This window comes from Lutra lutra, chromosome 12 (genome assembly GCF_902655055.1).
Source record: "Lutra lutra chromosome 12, mLutLut1.2, whole genome shotgun sequence".
NCBI classification, from domain to species: Eukaryota; Metazoa; Chordata; class Mammalia; order Carnivora; family Mustelidae; genus Lutra; species Lutra lutra.
In genome coordinates, this window is record NC_062289.1 from 60,394,444 (window position 1) to 60,414,468 (window position 20,025).

A 20,025-nucleotide genomic window follows, 5' to 3' on the forward strand; every position below is an offset into this window, starting at 1 on the left:
GAGGATAAATGACTGCTGCAAGAGGGAGCAGGACAAGTGTTTGGTGGCACACAGTAGAGCCCACACCTGGTGGACTTAGTCGGTGCCCAAATTTAATAAGATTCTGGTTTTGTTTCTTGTATTTAGGAATGGGCTAGCCTGGGCTCCTCTTGGGTCTGGAGGCTGTTCCTTGTTTCTTGACTAACACAGAGCTTCTCTCCAGCTGGAGAACCCAGGTGCACCTCAGGGCCTCTCCCCTAGGCCACTCAGCTCTGCCAAGTGAACACTAATCCAACACCTGGAAGAAATACCAGGCCATCCTCAGACCAACACCAAGTGACTCAGTGAGCATGCTCGACAGCTCTTCTGTGACTACGTCACCATCCCTAGGTCTGGTACAACCGAGAAGCCAGCAGTGCCATGAGCAGCCTGGCCTTTTATGCTGTGGTACAATTTCCAAGGGAACAGAGAGAAGCTACTACCAAAGAAATCTTCAACAAAGAGCCAATATGCTTCATTTGAGTAGCTAACTTACTATCAGGAACAAGCAAGCCATGTGGCATTTAGTTTGACGCTAGGTGGAATAAATGTAATTGCCTTGTCAACGGAGGCACTTATTGTAAACACAAAATCCCAATGGTATTTTGAAAGAGTCCAGATTCCAAATTTCTGTTCTATTGTGCCCAGAAATATATTAATACTTAAAGATCATATATCCCTATTTTCATCCTGAAATATTACCACAGTAATTACTCAGGATACAGCAATAGAAAATTAAGCCATGTGGCTGATTTTAGAATGATATACTGGCCAGATGTGTGTCAATTATCCACAGAAAGGTATTTAAAGAGGCATATCTGTCTTTTGCCGAACATCGTGAAGAGTTCTGGGATGCTCCATATTCCTATATCAGCATTCTGCACCTTCCTGTTTCTTCCTGAGGAAAATGAATGCCTTTTTCTTACCAGCCTCCCCTCCGTGAGTGACTGTGGCAATACAGAGTGTCCTTCCTTACCCTTGAAACAAGAAGAGGTTGACATAATTGTAGCTCTTGGTGAGGAAGTTTCCAAGGACTCGTGTTGGGTAGCCACAACGGATTTGGTAGGCAGACAACCCGAAGTAAACACATTTCACAAAGTACCAAAGCTGAGCAACCAGGTTCTGGCTGAACTTTCTAAAATGTAAAAACACAGGAAAGTGAAATAATGCTACAACATCACATCAGTTTAGTATTTAAAAAAAGAAAAGCCTAATTGACCCTCTGGCGCTTAGAGTCAATTCAGCCAATTGTAAGGAATCCTCTGTACATAGATCACTTCAAAGGCAAAAAGTAAGGTAAGAAAATCTAATAATTAAAAAAAAATATATATATATAGACGGTGCCTCCAATGTATTAGTGCATTATTCAGTTTTTTAGACCATAATTAAATTCATTTATTTTTAAGCAAATTTACTAATATTTTCTCCCAACATGGAAGAAGATGCTACCATGTTCCAAATCAAGCTCATCAAAAAATGCATTTTTTTTTTTACTACAAAGGACCCATAAATGGAAGATGTAGGAGAAAGTATTCTGAGAAGTGAATTACCTCCTCCCCTCATTTTTTTGTTTGTTTGTTTTTGTTTTTGAATGAGCTAGAGATAGGTCATGGATTAACAAAGTTTTAAAACCCAGATGTGGGTTCCAGTTGTGTTTATAAACCATAGCAACTTCTCCTCAAGACATCATGCTCAAGACATCCATGACTTTATTTGAAGATTTTCCCTACCTCTGAAAATCTATGATTCCATGATCTAACATTCTTTTCTTAATGATGTCTCCAACAAGAGAGATCGCAGTCCCTTCTCGTGGGGAATAATTGATGAAGAAACCCATAGTGCTGGACAGTTCATAAATGCTAGGATAAGTTGGAGGAAAAACTTGGTGGAACTAAATTTCACACCAGAAACAAATCTGAAACACTTTTCAAAGGATGGTGAGCCACAGGACCATTTTTAACTTTGGATTAAGGCAGAATTCTACAAGAATATTAAACATGGTCAATACATGTTTAAAAGGAAATGAAACATAAGACTTTTGACTCGGCAAGCACTAGCTAGGTATCATTTTCCCTATGTTTAAAATTAAGAGCAGCACTTAAAGTTTTTTACACCTGTAGTATATTACTCTTTATATTTTGGATTTGTCTTGTTAACTTTTAATTTTGACATGTGTTATTTTTTTTAGCTGAAAATAGCTATTTAGTTGACCAGATCTAAGAACCGTCCAGGAAAGCTTGAATCTTTGTGTCCCAGGGGTCTGGTAAGCTCCATGTAGATCTCAATACGTAGAAATCTCAAAAATATTGCTTGTAAGTGTCTCTGCTGTGAAGAAACCAGCTTTGGTATTTCAGTTCCTAATAAATTAAAAATATTTGACCATGATCTAGCACTTGACAAGTTATTAATAAACACATCAGATACTTTACAGAGACCCCATCTCAACCATCCCTTTCCTCTGCCTTTCTGGGGCTGTATCTATTGATATTGTAGTAGGAAAGAACATTCTTTTAACTCTGCAGGGAAATGCCCTTGGCTTTTACAAATAATTTGTACAATAACTGCATGAGGAGAAACTCTATATTTATCAAAATTATAATCAAAGACTTAAAACTGTATTGTCTTCTAGTCCTTATAAAAGGACCAACCCATATTGTGATGAGCACTGGGTGTTGTATGTTAAGTGCTGAATCACTAAATTGTATACCCCAAACTCATTTTACACTGTATGTTAACTAGCTGGAATTTAAATAAAAACTTAAAAACAAACAAACAAATCTTTCCCTTCCTACAACCTTAAATTAATCAAGTTGGAATAAATTATAGTTAATCTGTAGTTACTGAAGTAGTTGTGTCAGATCTAATTAAGGACATTAAGCTTGTCCCATATTGAAAGACCTATTTCTTTGGTGATCTCTCCATTTTTTATTGCTGGAGGCTGGAATCATGCCTTACTCATCTCTCCATCGCCCAGAGCACCAGCCACACAGGGCTTTGTAGACTGTAGGCACCTAATGAAAGTCCGTGCACTAAATCATATGCATATACACAAGAAATGCCATTTTTTCAGATTAATTATTCAAAACACCAGAGCTTTCTGATGCTCAATATTATAACCAGTAGCCATAATTTTTTTTCTGTATGGTTTAGAGCCATACAGAAATTCCAGTTCCAATGTGTACCTTCCCTTACTCTTTTCCTGTTTTGAAAGGATTTAGACAATATGACTATTAATGAATGTTTTCTTTTGCACAATAATGAATTAAGTTTTCAGTAACAATATCTGGAGAAAAAATGAATTATTTTCATGTTAACAAGTGATGGCAGCATACGGCTTGCAATGTCATGAATGTATGCTGTCACAGACATGCTGGCAATGAAGACTCAAGGCCCACCAATCCTAACATATCTTGAATTAAATATCCAAAAATAAAGATAGGGCAATCCTTTGCATTAGGAATGACCATTGAGGTGAGGTCATGAGATGAGACAGAAATGATCTCTGAGGCCATTCTCAAAAAATGTTTATAGCAGCTTTATCTGTAGTTGCCAAAGAAGTAAAAACAACTCGGGCACCTGGGTGACTTAGTTGGTTAAGTGAACGCCTTTGGCTCAGGTCATGATCCTGGAGTCCCAGGACTGAGTCCCATATGGGGCTCCTTGCTCCAGCAGGGAGTCTGTTTCTCCCTCTGACCCTCCTTCCTCATGTTCTCTGTCTCTCATTCCCTCTCTCTCTCTCTCTCAAATAAATAAATAAAATCTTTAAAAAAGGAAGTAAAAACAACCCAAATGTCCTTAAACTTTTCTATATTTAAACACTCTTTGGAACATTTATATGATAGAATATTACTGAACAACAAAAAATAATTAAGTACTGACACAGGCCACGCCAGGGATGAATATCAAATACACTACGCCAAGTGGAAACAGCCAGCCTTCAAGGCCATGGAATGTGTGATTCCATTCATACGACATTCTGGGAAAGGCAAAATTGTAACAGAACAGAAAATGCATGTCCCAGAAGCTAGATGTGAGGGAGAAGGGTCCTACAATGGACAAGAAGAGTTTCTGGATGATGGAACTGTTTGATAACTTTCTAAGTTTTTATTACTTTAAAAACTGAGATATTATTGTCATACAACATTATATTAGTTTTAGGTGTACAACTGCAGTCAAACTTTTAGTATTTATCATACTGCCTCAATACATGGAAGCCATTGTGTGGTCCTTCCCACAAGGGGCCAGGTCCCTGCTTTAGTCACAGGGATGTCATGCCCCTTTTCGCCTGGTCTATTGCCCTGGACATAGCAGGTGCTCAATAAATGAAAAATTGAATTGATTATGCAATTCAATATGCACAAAAGAAGTTTTCATTCATTCAGTCATTTTAACAAACATTCCAGCTCTGTTTGGTTTGGAAGGTATTATTGCTTAATCCTCAGAACCTATTGATATGTCATGTTTCATGGCAAAGAAGACTTTATACTTGAGATTGGTTAAGGTATTCAAGGTAGAGAGAGTGCTTGGGTTATCCAGGCGGGTTGAATCTAGTTAATAAGCCCTTCAAGGGAGAAATCTTTCTCAGCTGTGCTCAGAAGCAGCCAAGATGGCAGAGGAATGTTCAGAGTAATGCAACAAGAGGAGGATTCCATGCACTGAGGTTGCCTTTGAAGGCTAAGTTGGGGCCATGAGCCAAGGAAAGCATCTCCAGAAACTGGAAAAGGCAAGTAAAGGGATTCTCCCCCAGAGACTTTATTTTTTTGTTATTTTATTTTATTTTATTTTTTAAAGATGTTATTTATTTATTTGAGAGAGAGTGAGTGTGAGCGAGAGAGCAGAAACAGAGGAGAAGCAGGCTCCCAATTGAGCAGGGAGCCCGATGTGGGGCTTGATCCCAGGACCCTGGGCTCATGACCTGAGCTGAAGGTAGTCACTTAACCAGTCGAGCCATCCCGGTGACCCACCCGAGGGCCTTTAGAAAGGAATGCAGCCCTGCCAGCACCTTGATTTTAGTCTAGTGAGACCTGTTTCAGACGTCTGGCCTACACAACTTTAAGGTGATAAATTTATTTTGTTTTAAGCCCTTAGTTGGTGGTAATTTGTTACAGCATCAATAAGAAACTCATGCAAGTGGGAACGACCCAACTATTTGGGGATTTGATCCTGCTAAATGTTTCTCTAGGGCTTCGCCATTGCCATGGTCCTGGAAGCATCAGTCTTTGTTGAGGACTGTCCTATCGAGACAGGGCAAGATCAATGTTCTGGAGCTCTCTTCTGGGGGTGAAAAAATTAAATTCTTTTCATAAGTGCATAATGAATAGTAGGTTATATTATCATAACAAAACTGCTTGGAAGTAAGTATAGGATGCTCCCCATGGGAGAAGAGGTGTAGCATAACAATTGAGTCAGGAGGTCTGTGATTGGGATCTGATCTCACTACTAACTAGTTGAGTGACTTTGGGAGATCCCTCTTCTGTTTGGTTTCACCCACCTTCATCTGTAGAATTAGTAGGGTCTAGAAATATTTTAAAGGTCTCTCTCACTTTGAAATTAAGAGTTTCTAGGAAGGCTGATGGAGAATGTGTGTTGATGTTTTCAAATGTCACAGAAATAATCAACATTCATCATCTAACTACCATGGGTGTTGAATGTGGTTTATTTAGAAAATAACGTTTATTCTGTCTTAAAGACTAACAAATAAGATCCACAATGTTCTCATGAACAAATTCTAGTATTTTTACAAAAAGTTCACCTTAATCTGAATCATTTTATCAGCCAAGCTATGTTCACTCTCTCCATACACGGTGTGGCATGAAAAACTTACTGGGCTGTTGGTAGTCTTCTGGGGGAAAAAAAATCCTTTCTTTACTTAGTTCTACTTCAGACTCATGGAAAATTATCCTAATTCCATTCTCCCTTTTAAAATATTTGCATTGCCACTGAAATCAAAAGGTCAAAGCCTAGCCCACTGGGTGAGAGCAGACATGTAGCTCCAACATTGTCAGAAGAGATCTGAATTTCCTTGTTAGGAATGACAACTGAGTCAAGTTATGAAGCACATAAATGAGAGAACTTTTCATTACTTTCTAGTCACACTTTGGAAAAGCATTAGCCAGCCTGATTGGCTTGTTATTCATGAGGCTTGGCCAGGAATGACCCTTGAGTTATGATAAAAAGATCAATTTTCCTGTTAAACGTGAAGACTTTTAATGATATGTTAATTAAATTGATCATTATTATTACATTATAGGGGTGCTCCCACGTGCTCTAGTGCTGACTCTTTGCTCCCATTACCTCCCATTTATACTAGTCCCCCTTGTTTCTCTTCTATCCACTGACCCACTCATTTGCTCATGCATTAAGCACTGGTTTGGTCCCAAGTTGTGTTTCCAGTGGAGGCAGCCTGGGAAATCTAAAGAGTGAGGAAAAAGAATGGGTTGGTTATGGGTCAGAAGAGCAGCAAGCCTCCTTTGAGGTGCAGGAGAATGTGGTGCCCTCTAGTAACTAAAGAGGTTCAATATGGCTGGAGCTTAGATTTCAAGGAGACAGAGGGCAAGGCAGGAGCCAGCCATTTCCAAGGATCTCACTAGCCCTTTCCCCATCGACCATTAGTTTCCTCTTTTTATGTGCCTCTCCCACTCTGACCTCATCTCTAGTGCATCTTAACCAGCACCAATAGCTTTTTTAACAATGGCAGCATCATGGCGTCATGGAGATGAATGCTTCCCTCTCCTACCCTCTTCCTGTCAGGTGCTTTCCAAACACTGTCACGTTGCTGTTTACAACTACCCTATGTGGCAGACACTACTGTCCTCTGCCACCCACCACCCCTCTATATTTTCTTCTACTAAATGGTGTCCATTTTTTTTCATCCACTATTCATATGACATAGTCTGATATCCTCTCATCCTTTTAGGAATGCCTGTAAGACCATGTCTCAGTTCATCTCTGTCTACTAAGGTATAGAGACAATGACAATGGGAGAACCCTGGTTTACTCAGATCTCTTCTCTCATTCTGAATATCCTATTTCCATGAATACGTACGGACATGCAATAAAATGCTTTTGAGGAATCAGTTCACATTTTGGAGTCACACTGAATTTAATGCTGATGAAGACCTCTCACTTTTCCAACCCATGGTGCTGTTCTGTCATGCTTCCGTCTGTACCTGGTCATTTTGTTGTGGCCATGCCTATGGGATGATAACCTGGAATATATTTGCATTATAGTGGGTGCACGTCTCCAGCTTCCACCTTACCTCTCAGTCACACCAGGCAGGATGAAGAACATCCAGAAATGAATTCCAAACACGAGAATGACCTGAAAAATGACCTTTCCCAGTACAGTCTTCCTCAGGTATAGGGCTCGGTCCACCACCATGGTTCCAAACTGAATGAGGACCATCACCAAAAACGGCCCAGGAACCTGGTCCTCCGACAGTGAAGAGGTGATATCTGCTGCTGCTGAGTGTTTCTGGTAAGGAAACAACAGGTTCACCCATGAGTGGCATTTCACAGGACAGCATCCCTCTTACTCATTGGACATGTGGTGGCCTTTGTCCCCAACCTACCCCGAAGGCCCAAAAGCCAAAGACGATGATGACAAAGTCAACAGTGTCAGCCAGGAACATGAGCACATACACGTCGGTCACAGCACTGTAGTCTGGGTGGATGAGATCATAGAAGAACTGTCTGATGGGCACATATATTTGCAGAGTCCTGCAAAACAGAGACCCCCAGCACTTGCTTCAGGAGGGGCGGATGGGAGGAATGACCAGATACTGCCATCATTCCATTCCTCTGCATCCCTCTTTCCAAGCAGGTCACACCTCCCTCTTAAGGCTTAGCAGAGTCGGCTACAGGGGCCTCCTGCTCTAACAGAGAGCATAGACAAATTCCTTGCCAAGGAAGGCACTCTAGCCCTCTTTGCTGATGAGACCACAGGCCTCTTCTCATGCTTGAAGCATAACAGTGGTCTCAGGTCTCAAGGTGGGGGGTTTGTCACCCGATTCAATGACTCCCTCTCTGGGAGCCCCTAAGCATGCTCCCTAGTTCTCTGTGTTTTATTTCCTCTACTGGAAAACTGGGGTAAGAAGCAGACCTGAGACTCAGGGATGGGGTGAGAATTGTGTGGGGCTACATGGCAGTGCTTAGACCTGGAGTCTGACCCGAACACCAGGGACACATTAGGTAGTCCCTGCTCTTCTCCTGTTTGGGTCCTTGTTCCCAGGTGGTGCCTTGGGCTTTTGACTGCACCTTGTTCTGTCCAGCCTCTGCCTTCAATTCAAGGCCGTGTTCAGTTTGGATGGCCCACCTGGTCTTGGAGCCCACATTCAGGGCTATCCCTCCAGAACCTCCTCCATTCCTGTGGCTCATCTGCTGCCCTATGTCCCTGGCACTTGGACATGGGATGGCGAGCATTTTGTTGGAGACCAGCTGTGTGACATAGGACCTTAGTTTCCACTCTCTTGGTTGAGAGTGTTTCTCTAAGTCCCTTCCAACTTTGACATCATACCCCTATCTGTCTGGTTGGGCTTTAGCATGATGATGCTTGGGAAATCCTGAACCAGGAATCCTGAAATCATTTATTCTTCAAATAGGAAAACTGTGCTTATGAACATAATGGATATAAAAATGAATCACACTGAAAATTGATTTTTAAAAACAACACATCCCCTCACACCTGTTAGAATGGTTATCATCACAAAGATAAGAAATAACAGGTGTTGGTGAGGATGTGGAAAGAAGGGAACCCTTGTGCACTGTTGGTAAGAATGTAAATTGGGGCAGTCATGGTAGAAAACAATACGGAGGCTCCCCCTAAAATTCAAAAACAGAGCTACCATATGAGACAGCAATTCTACTTCTGGGTATGTATCTGAAGGAAACGAAAACTACTAACTCAAAAAGATGTCTGCACCCCAGGTTCAGTGCAGCATTATTTACAATAGCCGAGATAGGGAAGACGCCTAAGTGTCCATTGATGGATAAATGGAAAACAAAAATGTGTATACAGACACACACACAAACAATGGCATACATTGAAATATATATATTATACATGGAACAAGTCAGAGACTATCAGATAACATATGATCTTGCTAATATATGGAATCTAAAGAAAAATCAAAATAAAAAATCCATACTCATAAATATAGAGAACAAGTTGGTTGTTGCCAGAGTGGGGACTGGGCAAATAGGTGAAGGGGGTCAAAGCATACAACCTTCCAGTTATGAAATGAGTTAGTCCTGAGCTGTAATGTGCAGCATGGTGACAACAGTTAATTAATCCTGTACTGTACATTAATCTTAAATAGTCTCATTATAAGAAAAAAATTTTGCGACTATACGTGGTGATGAACGTTAGCTAGACAATTGTGGTGATCATTCCCCAGCATATGCATATATTGAATCATTATGTTGTACACCTGAACTTAACCTGATATTATATGTCAGTTATATCTCCATTAAGAACAATAGGATAACTGGTCATTTCCTTCTGCCTTAAGCAGATGATATCTGCGATATGAGAAGTAACTTCTCTGCCCTTTAGTCCTGGTTTATATCAAGCAATTCATACCAGCTTTCTCGCCCTAAAATAAAACACACCACGCAAGTGTGTTCAGGCACTCACTTCTTTATGGTAAATGCTTTTGCTTTGATTAAATGTTCTTGAAGCTTTTCCATATAAAGTTCCCTTTTGCTTTTCTGCTTGATGCTTAAAACACTGCTTCCTTTTTGACTGCTGTTCCTTGTGCTTGTGCTGCCTAGAAATACAAAGAAACCAAGATGTTCTGAGTTACGGGTTTGTTGACATAAGAACCACAGAAACCCCTGGGACCCCCAGGGCGGAGGGATGGCGTGAAGTAGATTTAGAGTGCGCATACACAGGTGCCTGTAAGAACAGTGACTAAGGATGGGAACCTGCAGTTTCACCTTTGCCTCCCCAGTAAAATGCATCTGTGGACTTCTACACCCAACACTCACTCTTTCTGAGGTTGTTATGGGATATTTATCCCCAGAAGAAAGAGACTGGAAGAAGGGACCCCAGGTTGTGGGGTTTCCAGATCGGGTCAGTGACCCAAGCCTTTTTCATGTCTATATTTCTCTAACTGCAAAGTGGATATCAGACGACTGCCGGTGTCTGCCTGAAAAGTATATTCCGAAGATGGATACGCAGGTGCTTGGAAAGCTTCAGACAGGAGCACTATACATACAAAAACCCATTTTCTCCAAGAGTGGCAACTATCGGGCCTGTCTATCTGCTGGTGATACTCACTAGCTTATAAGAAATGAACGAGAGTATAAATAGATAGTTTTGCTAAAAGTTCCCTTGATTAAATGTAAAAATATTTTCAAAATGAATTCTGCTTTATAGCATTCTGGCCACACCCAGCAGAATTCTCTGGATATGACTTAAAAATTAGCATGTGCCCACATGGGCAGTGTCCTAGCACTTTTGCACAACTACCTGAAGTCTTTGTCCTGGGAAGGAATCAGACATTTTGAAGAATGAAGTGACCGTCCCAGGTCACACAGCTGAGAGAGGATCTGAACTCGGGTCTGTCTGTTTTCAAAGTACTTTCTTTTCGTATCACAATATATCTCTTTGACAGGACCCAGTAAACCCCTTTACTGGAGACCCAGATCACTAGTACCAGAAGAACCAGAAAACTCAGGAGTTACTCTAGCCTAAAGATATCTTGTGACAGATACCTCTTTGGGACCTATTGGAAGAAAAGCTGGATCTGGGGGATATCTGGGAGCTGCTTCCTGATCGCTTCCTCCGGATGGCAGAAGGCTGCTCTGGGAAGGACACGTGTACTGACTCTGCCGACGCAGCCAGGTTGATGGATTTCAGAGAATCGGAGGAGGCTCTCCTGCCACGACTGAGGGAGAGCTCATCATCTGACTCTTCCTTGTCCGTGCCACTGTCGGTGATGTCGTCTTCATCCCACAAGCCATGGCACTGAGAAAGCATAAGGGACAACTCAGGGGGGCGTTCCAAGGGAGGGAGCTACATTCTTCCCTACAGTATTTCATCCCCCATGATTAGAAAGCCAGACGTGAGGTATGGTGACTGTAGTTGGTGACACTGTATTATATAACTGACATGTGCTGAGTTAGAATTTAAATGTTCTCACCAAATAAATAAATAAATAAATAGGGGCGCCTGGGTGGCTCAGTGGGTTAAAGCCTCTGCCTTCGGCTCAGGTCATGGTCCCAGGGTCCTGGGATCAAGCCCTGCATTGGGCTCTCTGCTTGGCGGGGAGCCTGCTTCCCCCTCTTTCCCTGCCTGCCTCTCTGTCTACTTGTGATCTTTGTCAAATAAATAAATAAATCTTTAAATAAATAAATACATAAATAAAGGAAAAGACCAAAGAACACAAATACATATGGGAGGTGATGGGATTCCATGGAAGGGATCCTTTCACAGTGTCTTCGTAAATCACATCACCGCAGGGTACACTTTAAATACACTATAATTTTTTTGTCATTCATACAGTAAAGTGGAGAAAAGATTAGAAAATCAATGGATTCTAAGAAAGCTTTTTATCTAGATGTTTATGATGGTCGCAGTAGAAGGGGAATGAGAGAGTGTAGATCATAAGAGCATGGCTCATTAACTGACATGGAGGTAGATAATGTTTGGCAGATGGAGTAAAGGTGAAATTAGAATCACTTGACATGTTCCTGAGTGAAAGCACTTTCTAGAACATCCTTCTCTGTGCTTACAAGTAGCATTTTAAATATCAGTGGGTGAATTTACTCCCATGGCCGCATGTTCACCAAGTATCTACACTTGAATAATGATGCTTCCCTCTGTCAACATACACAGTAAGATGTGAACCTCTGGCTCACACATGGCTGAGTCAGGAACAGTACTGCAAATGCTTTACCCAAAAAATATTGGTCCTCATATTAGATAGGGATTATGACGCACTCTGCAGAGTCTGGATTTTGCTTCAAAGAATAAGCAAAGGGGCCTGGTAGGACAGATAGGAGGAAGGACAGCAGAAGAGGCTGAGAAAAACCAGGGACCTTGCTGGTGCAAGATGCTACCTGGATAGAAAATTCCCCTTCCAATGAACTTCCTGCTTCAGTTCAAAGCCACCCAGTGAGCCCACGGTCTTCTGGGTTCCCAGACTGCCAAGGTATGCATTTATTCCCTAAGACCTTGCCCAGTCCTCCCTCTGACACAGGCTATAGAGGACAAGAGCTCCAGGCCAATTTGCCAAAATTCAGTTGGTCAAAAAATAACTTGGAAAATGATCAATTCATTAAGAGAAAAAGTCATCTAATTTACAGACTTCTTAAATCTATATAAATACATTATTTCTAAAAGTTATTCAATGGATGCTATTATAAACATAGCAAACATTCTAGATTTTCATAATGGGAATTTTCAACTTCTATTAATTTCTTTTAAATCATTTTAAAAGTTGCTTCTTCTTTTGCCAACATTTGAACATACTTAGATTCTTTTACTACTTTTGTAGTAGCATATTTGTTAGTGAACTCTTCCAATTATTTATAAAATTTCTAGAAACTCATACCAAATAGGATAGTTTTAACTGCTTTTGAAATTTCCATATGGTTGGAGTTGTTTGGTTTCCATAGCATTGCTTAATAGGTTTGCAAAGCTGTAGGGTAGTTTTGTCTTCTTATGAAAAGATTTGTCATTCCAGAAACCATTTTTCATTTCATTAGCCAAAATTTTAGCATAATAGTACTTCAAATACAGTCATCATAAATATGATATATTCTAAGAAGAAATCAGAGTAAGTATATCAATATGAAGCACCAACATTTTGCTTATTGTATGCTTTAAATATACAATTATAACTGTTAAACCATTTAAATATTAGTAAAAAGGCAGCACAAATGTCCAAAGATTTATAAAACTTTTTAATTTTTTTAATTTTTAACTTTAAAAAATTTTTTTAGAGAGAGAGTGAGCAGCAGGGGAGGGGTCCAGGGAGAGGGACAGAATCTTTAGCAGGCTCCATGTTCCACTCAGAGCCAAATACAGGACTCAATCTCACAACCTTGAGATCATGACCTGAGCTCAAATCAAGAGTTGGATGCTTAACCAACTGAGCCACTTGGGTGCTCCCACAAATTTTTAAAATGATGCACAAAAGGATATAGCAAGTTGCAAGGGAGTTCTGAAGTGACCAGATTTATACGGTCATGTCGTTTTTTTTTTTTTTTAATTGAGGTATAATTGACATACAACATAATGCCACCATGTCTTAAATGCAGAAATTTAAGCTTCAATTTCTAGAACTAAAATAATGATGTTACTATATTTGTTAATATATTCAGAACAAGAATTAGTAAACTGTATGAATTCAGATAATTTATCAGAAGAACTGGAAATTTTAGGCAAATTCAATTCTGGCTAACTGGTTTCCTTGGATAATATACCTTTGCAAACCCACCACTCTCCTGTGACCCAGGTAAGGCTCCCCCTGAGTGGAAGGTTAGAGACTAGCACATTTTGCAAGATGGTGAAGACAGAGTTAAGATCCTGACCAAGCAATATGTAGAGGAAGCCCAGTTTGAAATAGCATACTGAGTAGGACAGAAGTCAAACACACTATTACATATGTCTGTATATGTGTGTGTGTGTATTAACTTATGTCTGCTTATTCTAAAAAAGAACTAATAGGGCGCCTGGGTGGTTCAATTGTTAAGCGTCTGCCTTTGGCTCAGGGTCCTGGGATCAAACCCCAAATTGGGCTCTCTCCTCAGCAGGAAGCCTGCTTCTCCCTCTCCTTCTCCCTTGTTTGTGTTCCTTCTCTCGCTGTGTGTCTCCCTGTAAAATAACTAAACAAAATCTTTAATAAACAGGAATGAATAAAGATACTTCTTGATAAGATGAAATTGAAATATTTTATAAAAGGAGACGAGGTTAAAATAAGAGGTGGAAGTAAAGTAGTGACAATTGGCTCATTTATACATAAAATGTATATTATGCAGAAATTTCTAATTTTTAGAGTTGAGCAGTATATTTGAAAGCTTAGCTTATAGTTCACAGTGTACAAGAAGAAAGACCCACATGGTTTTTTCAGGGGGATGACAAGAGTTGCTGACTCTGAGACAGGCCATCTTGTAGATAGGTCTTCCCAGAGTAGTGTAATGAATGGCTTTCTCAATAAGCTTACAAGAAGTACAGCTCTGGGCTTCACTCAACCATTTAATGTATGGCCTCTCACTGAAGCTAATAGTTTCATGGCAAGAAGTATCAAACAAAAGCAATTCTACTAAAAGAAGTTAGGCAGAAGTTAGACTTGAGATGAGAGGCAATATGACACTTCCTAAATTGTAGCTCTCTTGTGTTCTGGCTTAAACATGGAGCAGAATTTAGTGTATTAGGCATGAAGATTTTTCACACCATCCAAGCAATTCCCACAAATATGGATTAAGTAGGATATGTTCATAATAGAAGTAGAAATATGGGGGAATTTTCTCCCAAATTTATAACAAGTTCCATTATTGAGCACATTGCGTTAGAGAAAATGTCCACTAAATGAATACAACTGTTAAAAAAAAGAAAAAGAGCATACAAGTAGATGCACTCATTGGCCCACTGGCCTCATGACCAATCCTAATGTTCAGGTTCTCCAGGAATATCACAGGTGGCTGCAATTATCAACATGTGCTGGTCAGGTGTTCATGGGCCGTACCTTCAAAATTGACCGATGGAAGAAAAGAGCCAAGAGCTGGATGAGATCATAAAGGACATAACCTTCTTTCTTTTCCACTCCTATGATATTAGGTGGGTGGTAAGGTTTATCTTTGTTCAATTCCACATTCTTGTTCCAGGGAAAGAACCCAAATTGGAAAAAATACTTGACCACAATTGCCACCTACACACACATGATGGAAATGAAAAAAAAAAAAAATTACTCCTTTTTAAAAATGGTTATATATGAAAAACAGTGATATAAAAAATTAAAATATCATTTCATAGTTTTGATGATAAGAATGAACAAAATTATGTGGAATAATAACTTTATCATTCTCACATGGACTTTAGACCCAGAGTAGTATTTTACTCTCATTAAGGCTTCTCATTGCACATACATGAAGCCCCATCAGGTTACCCATGACACCTACTCAAATGACTTTCTCTACTTTTGAAGAGTTGGCTAATTCATATTGATTTAATGAGATATTTATATAATTATTCAGTTATTAAAATGGTAATGAGGAAAAGCTTGAACAAAAAGAAGTTCATATTTTACGTATTGCTTTAATTTGTTGTCCTTCTGAGCATCTCAGGTAGTTTTGAGGCCTATTTTCACTTTCCTCTGACCTCTTTCTTCTCACCGTTTTATTGCTCTCTGGAAGTTCTCCTCAAGAAGAAATAAAAGTAAATAAAACAAAAACTTGCCAGTTATGGTGACTGGTTCAGGGTATAAATGTTGTAGCGAGGCTATTTGCAATAAAAACACATGAGAAAATTGATGTGTCTCATTTAAGCATACCTCTAACATTTGTGTCAGCAGAGGTTAATTGCAATATATGCAATTCATCAATAAAAATATTTTAAAAGTCCTCTTTTGACCTAGAGTTTAGTTTTACCTCTTCTCCTGTCTCTCTCCTTCTTACAGTCAAGCTTCTGCAAAAAGCAGAAACGGTCTTATGCTCCTTATTGTGCTGAGCAGCACCGCCATATCCAGGATGCCAGAGCAGAAATCTGAAGATCACATCGCCTTTCCCATTCTCACTCACACCCCAAACTCTTTTAGTCATTTACTAAAACTTCTCATTTACCCACTCATCTTAGCCTTATCGCCGTTGGGTAAGTTCACATCCTATGACCTCTCACCCAGATGGTTAAGACGGATTCCTAGCTGGTCTCCATACCTTCACTTTCATTTTGTGTAAAACCTTGCTAAAGACAAGCATATCTGAGTCATGCCTCTGTTCAAATATTCCCATACCAAGAGGAGAAAGTCCTGAGCATAAACTGTGTTGACATTCCTGAGATCCTGCTACTGTGCTGTTCACTCACAGCCTGCTTACCAGCCCTCACATCCAGCTGTCATTCCTGGCACATGCCAGAATATCTTATGCCTTTGTTTCTTTGCATGGGTTATTCCCAATGACTTGCACCTCCCTTTGCTTTCCATCCTTTGGTGACCTTACATTCATCCCTTAAGACTCAGGTCTAAGATGCCTTCTGCTGATAAATGGCCATGATAGCCTCCTCCCTGTACCCATTAAGCTGCATGAGGCACAGTATCCATCATTTTTTGTATACTCTAATGCAGTTTTGTGTCATATTATAGAGCAGTTATTTGTTTACAACATATTTTGCCACATTGGTCTGTGAGCCATTGAGAAACAGAAAACAACTTAAAAACAAAACAAAACAAAACTTATTGTCCTTTTCTCATGCCTAGCACAGTTCTAGGGTTTTGGCACACAGTCTAAGTTGTAGAGTGAATTAACACCAACTTAATTTTCCACTTCCTCACTCCTCGGTGTGAAGGAGAAAATGGAGAACCCAGTTTAACTTAAAAAAGAAGATTTTATTTTATGATGAAAGCTACATATAATTAGCTCTTGTTCCCTTTTCTAAGTTCTTAGTACCTGCTCTTCTTCCCCTTCTAGGTTAGAAACTCCCTCACTCAGAGGTGTTAGAGAGAACAGACCCATTCCCCAATGGGGAGTCATTTACATCCCAGATCACAAAGTGATGTAGTGGAAATAATACTTACAAGCTATTATTTTGACAAGAGTGTGATGGACAGCCTACTTAAAATAATAGACACAAATTTGGTTTTGCATCTTTTATTTTTATAAGCATTTAAATGTATTTAAATAATTATTATGGAAAAGAGATACATGATAGTTTAAACTGATGCTTTTGAGATGATTTGAACAACTTTGTTTCATTTTATTGAACTACCTATAAACCAACACAATTTCTAGAATCTAAATGTATATCCATCTTGAGTTCTTTCCTTTAAGAAGCAATCATAGCATCATCGTTAGCAAAAACTTTCCCTTATGAGCCAGGTAAGAAAATCAGTCTTCTTCTCAGACTGATTCTGAGACGTTCTCAGAACACAAAGAACTATAATAACCCAAGGCACAAAGTCTATCAAGTCTCCCATTTTATTCCCAGTTTTATTGTTGTTATGGGAATTTGTGATCTTGTATATATTTAATGGGGGAAGGACTGAAAAGCAGGTTTAGACAATTGGGAAGACTGTCTCCTGTCCCTTTACATTTGATGGAAATAAGGTATCTTACCCTTGTGTCATTCAGATTTTTAGGTAGGTGCTTATATGGCTTTGTGTTTAGGTGTGTGGACACTGGCTTTTAGGCTTAAAAATGGGAAATATACCCGTTGTACCAAATGTGCCAAATATACATTATACCAAATATACCCATTGTACCAAACTATATTCACAATGATTACTGTATTGTATAATTCAGTGTCCAGTCACTGGACATCCACCAGCACCAGGCACCACACTTAATTCTGCATAACACATTATCTCAGTGGCTAATATCACAGGATACATGAGCAGATTTCAAAAGCCTACCCCACCGTTTGCCAGCTGGGTAACTCTGGTGAATTATTTAGTCTCACTAAAGCTGTTTCCTTCTCTGTTAAGTGGAATGACAGTAGCACCTATCTTGTGTGAGGTGTGTAATGTGAAAAGATACGCAATTGCTAGCATTAAACAGCTGTGAATAATAATTGAGTGCCTATCTAAGAGCATCCATCTAGCTGAATGTCCTATTTAAACTGTCCTGGAGACAGGGCAGACCAGTCTAGAGTGAGTGCCAAAAGTGATTTCCAGGAAGGTTTTACCCCAAGCTTACCTCTGTGTAGACAATGGCCATCATCCAGAATCGTCTACTGGGTCTGGGGACAGACAGCATGGCCCAGAGGAAGATCAGAATGGGGAGCACAAGGGTGATCATGGAGGCAGAGACCATGTGGTTGAGTATGATCACAAAATAGCACACCATTTCTGAGCGCGCCACAAGAGTGTTGTACATGGCATAGAACAACAGCAAGAACCGGGGCTGGCCAACATAGAACTTCTCAGACTCTTCAAGCTCGTCATCATGGAACATCCTGTTAAAATGAACAACATACGAAATGGGTCTTCATGTCTCCAAATTACTGATTTCCACCTCGCATGATCCCTCCCGAATGACCCACCTTCCCATGTTCCCCAGATTTCCGGTGGAGTCAACCTAATAGTCTATTACAGAAAGAAATGTGTGCACAAGTGTCTACTCTGGGCCGCTTTTGCTAGTTCTATCCTTCTATGATGGAAGCATCCAGCCCTGGGTCTGTGCGCTTGATGGTCTAGGTGGACGGTTTTCCGTGAGTTTCTCTATCTCCAAGCACAGCGGACAGAGAAGCCCTCGCAGGCTCTTACTTGTTCAGCAGCAGCTCGCTGGCCGTCAGCTCATGAGTCAGGGGCGGTAAGATGCTGGACTCCAGCCTGTCTGAGCGGCTGTCGTCGGGGCTCACGGCCATGTGGCTCTGGCCTGCAGAGTCATCCCGCGAGCCGAAGGACAGGCGCTCGAAGCTGACTGCCTTGCTGTAGGACGGCGGGGCCTCCACGTCCCCGTCTTCGGTGGAGTACTGCGGCAGCTCTGCGTCCGGGGTGAGGCCGACTTCTGAGGTCTCCGACACCTCAGAGGCCTCCTCTGGCCCCATGTCCGCTGCGGCCTCCCCGGCCTGGTCGGCGTCTCCGGCCGCCGCCTCGTCGTCCTGCTCGGCCTCCACCTCTGCGATGGTCTCCGTGGTCCCCTGGCGCGAGTACAACATGGTGCACTGCGTGGGCTCGCTGTCCAGAGAGAGGGACGGCACACACCTGGTCTTAGTATCCTCCGGACTCTCAAGACACCTTCTCAGCACTCCCCAATAAAAACATTAAGAGAAAATTAAATACCCCATCTCACCACTCCCACCCCAAGGCTGCATTCCACCTGTTTTATTCCTTCAGGATATCCCAGTCTGGTCCGCAGAGCCTGCAGACTGCAGGCTCTTAAATGCAAAAGCCGACAGGGCTCACACATCATCGTTGAAAACCTGAGCGAGTCCCACGACATGACTCCTCAGTTGCTAAACCCACCTATGCACAGAGGTTGTCTGAATTGGGTCAGGACTCACAGCCATGGGTTCTGGTGTTTATTTCCAAATCAAGACAGAGTTAGCATAGCACACCTAGCATTCTATTAAAGGAGGTGCCCATGGAAACAGGAAGCCTTGCCAGCCTGGGTCTGTGGGTGTTGGTGGGGAGGTACTCTACTCTCAGTTCCACACAACAGGTCAACCCCTACCCATAAGGGGGAGGATAGGAACCATAAAACATTGGCTAAATTAAACAATGACATTCTTTATGGAAAAAAGTGGCATTCTTGTTGCCACTCCCTATTTTGTTCCTCCTCCCTATTTTCCCATCCTTTGCCTTTTTCTTACTGGTGCTTATCACATTTGACTGAAGTTTCACCATCTCTCCAGCTCCCAGCCATCCCACACTGGGTTCCTTGCCTGGTACATGCAAACACCCCTATTTTCTTCTCCCTAGTGCTGTGGACCCTTAGCCCTTCTCCCTTTGAACTGTTCACTTTGACCCAGGGTGTACTCCTGCTCTCGCCACCTCCCCCCGCCAAAGGCTTCAATTTATTTTCTTCTACCTGTTCCCCCCCGGGGGTATTCATTCTCTCTAAGCTTCCCTACATAGCTTCATCTTCTGTTTTTGGCGACCTGTCCATCTCTCTTGTACCTCTCCTTCTTTAGTCCTTAATCTCCTCACTTTCTCTGTCAAGTCCCTGCTGGAGACGTTGGAAATGAAAGAAGAGCAGCCACGCCAGGGAAATTCATGGCATGCCTGTTTTTATTGTCCACCCCAGCCCACCAAAGGGGAGAAGGGTAAAGATGTTCTGGAGTTGTGGAATCTGGCGGATGTAGAGCCATACTGTATTAGACTACGAAATTGTACTGTTATTTGAATG

At 41.1% G+C, this 20,025-nt stretch overlaps 1 protein-coding gene across 2 annotated transcripts in view; it reads right to left on the bottom strand.

Annotated features, from left to right (window-relative positions):
- Window positions 1-20,025, bottom strand: part of PIEZO2 (piezo type mechanosensitive ion channel component 2) — a 471,611-nt gene that overhangs the window by 15,343 nt on the left and 436,243 nt on the right. For both annotated transcript variants that reach the window (XM_047697821.1, XM_047697822.1), the window contains 8 exons: window positions 18,441-18,854; window positions 17,872-18,130; window positions 14,712-14,894; window positions 10,735-10,987; window positions 9,653-9,785; window positions 7,590-7,737; window positions 7,278-7,492; window positions 995-1,153 (listed from right to left, as the gene is read on the bottom strand). In XM_047697821.1, coding sequence (XP_047553777.1) covers window positions 995-1,153; window positions 7,278-7,492; window positions 7,590-7,737; window positions 9,653-9,785; window positions 10,735-10,987; window positions 14,712-14,894; window positions 17,872-18,130; window positions 18,441-18,854 — 1,764 coding nt within the window. The remainder of the gene's footprint in view (window positions 1-994; window positions 1,154-7,277; window positions 7,493-7,589; window positions 7,738-9,652; window positions 9,786-10,734; window positions 10,988-14,711; window positions 14,895-17,871; window positions 18,131-18,440; window positions 18,855-20,025) is intronic.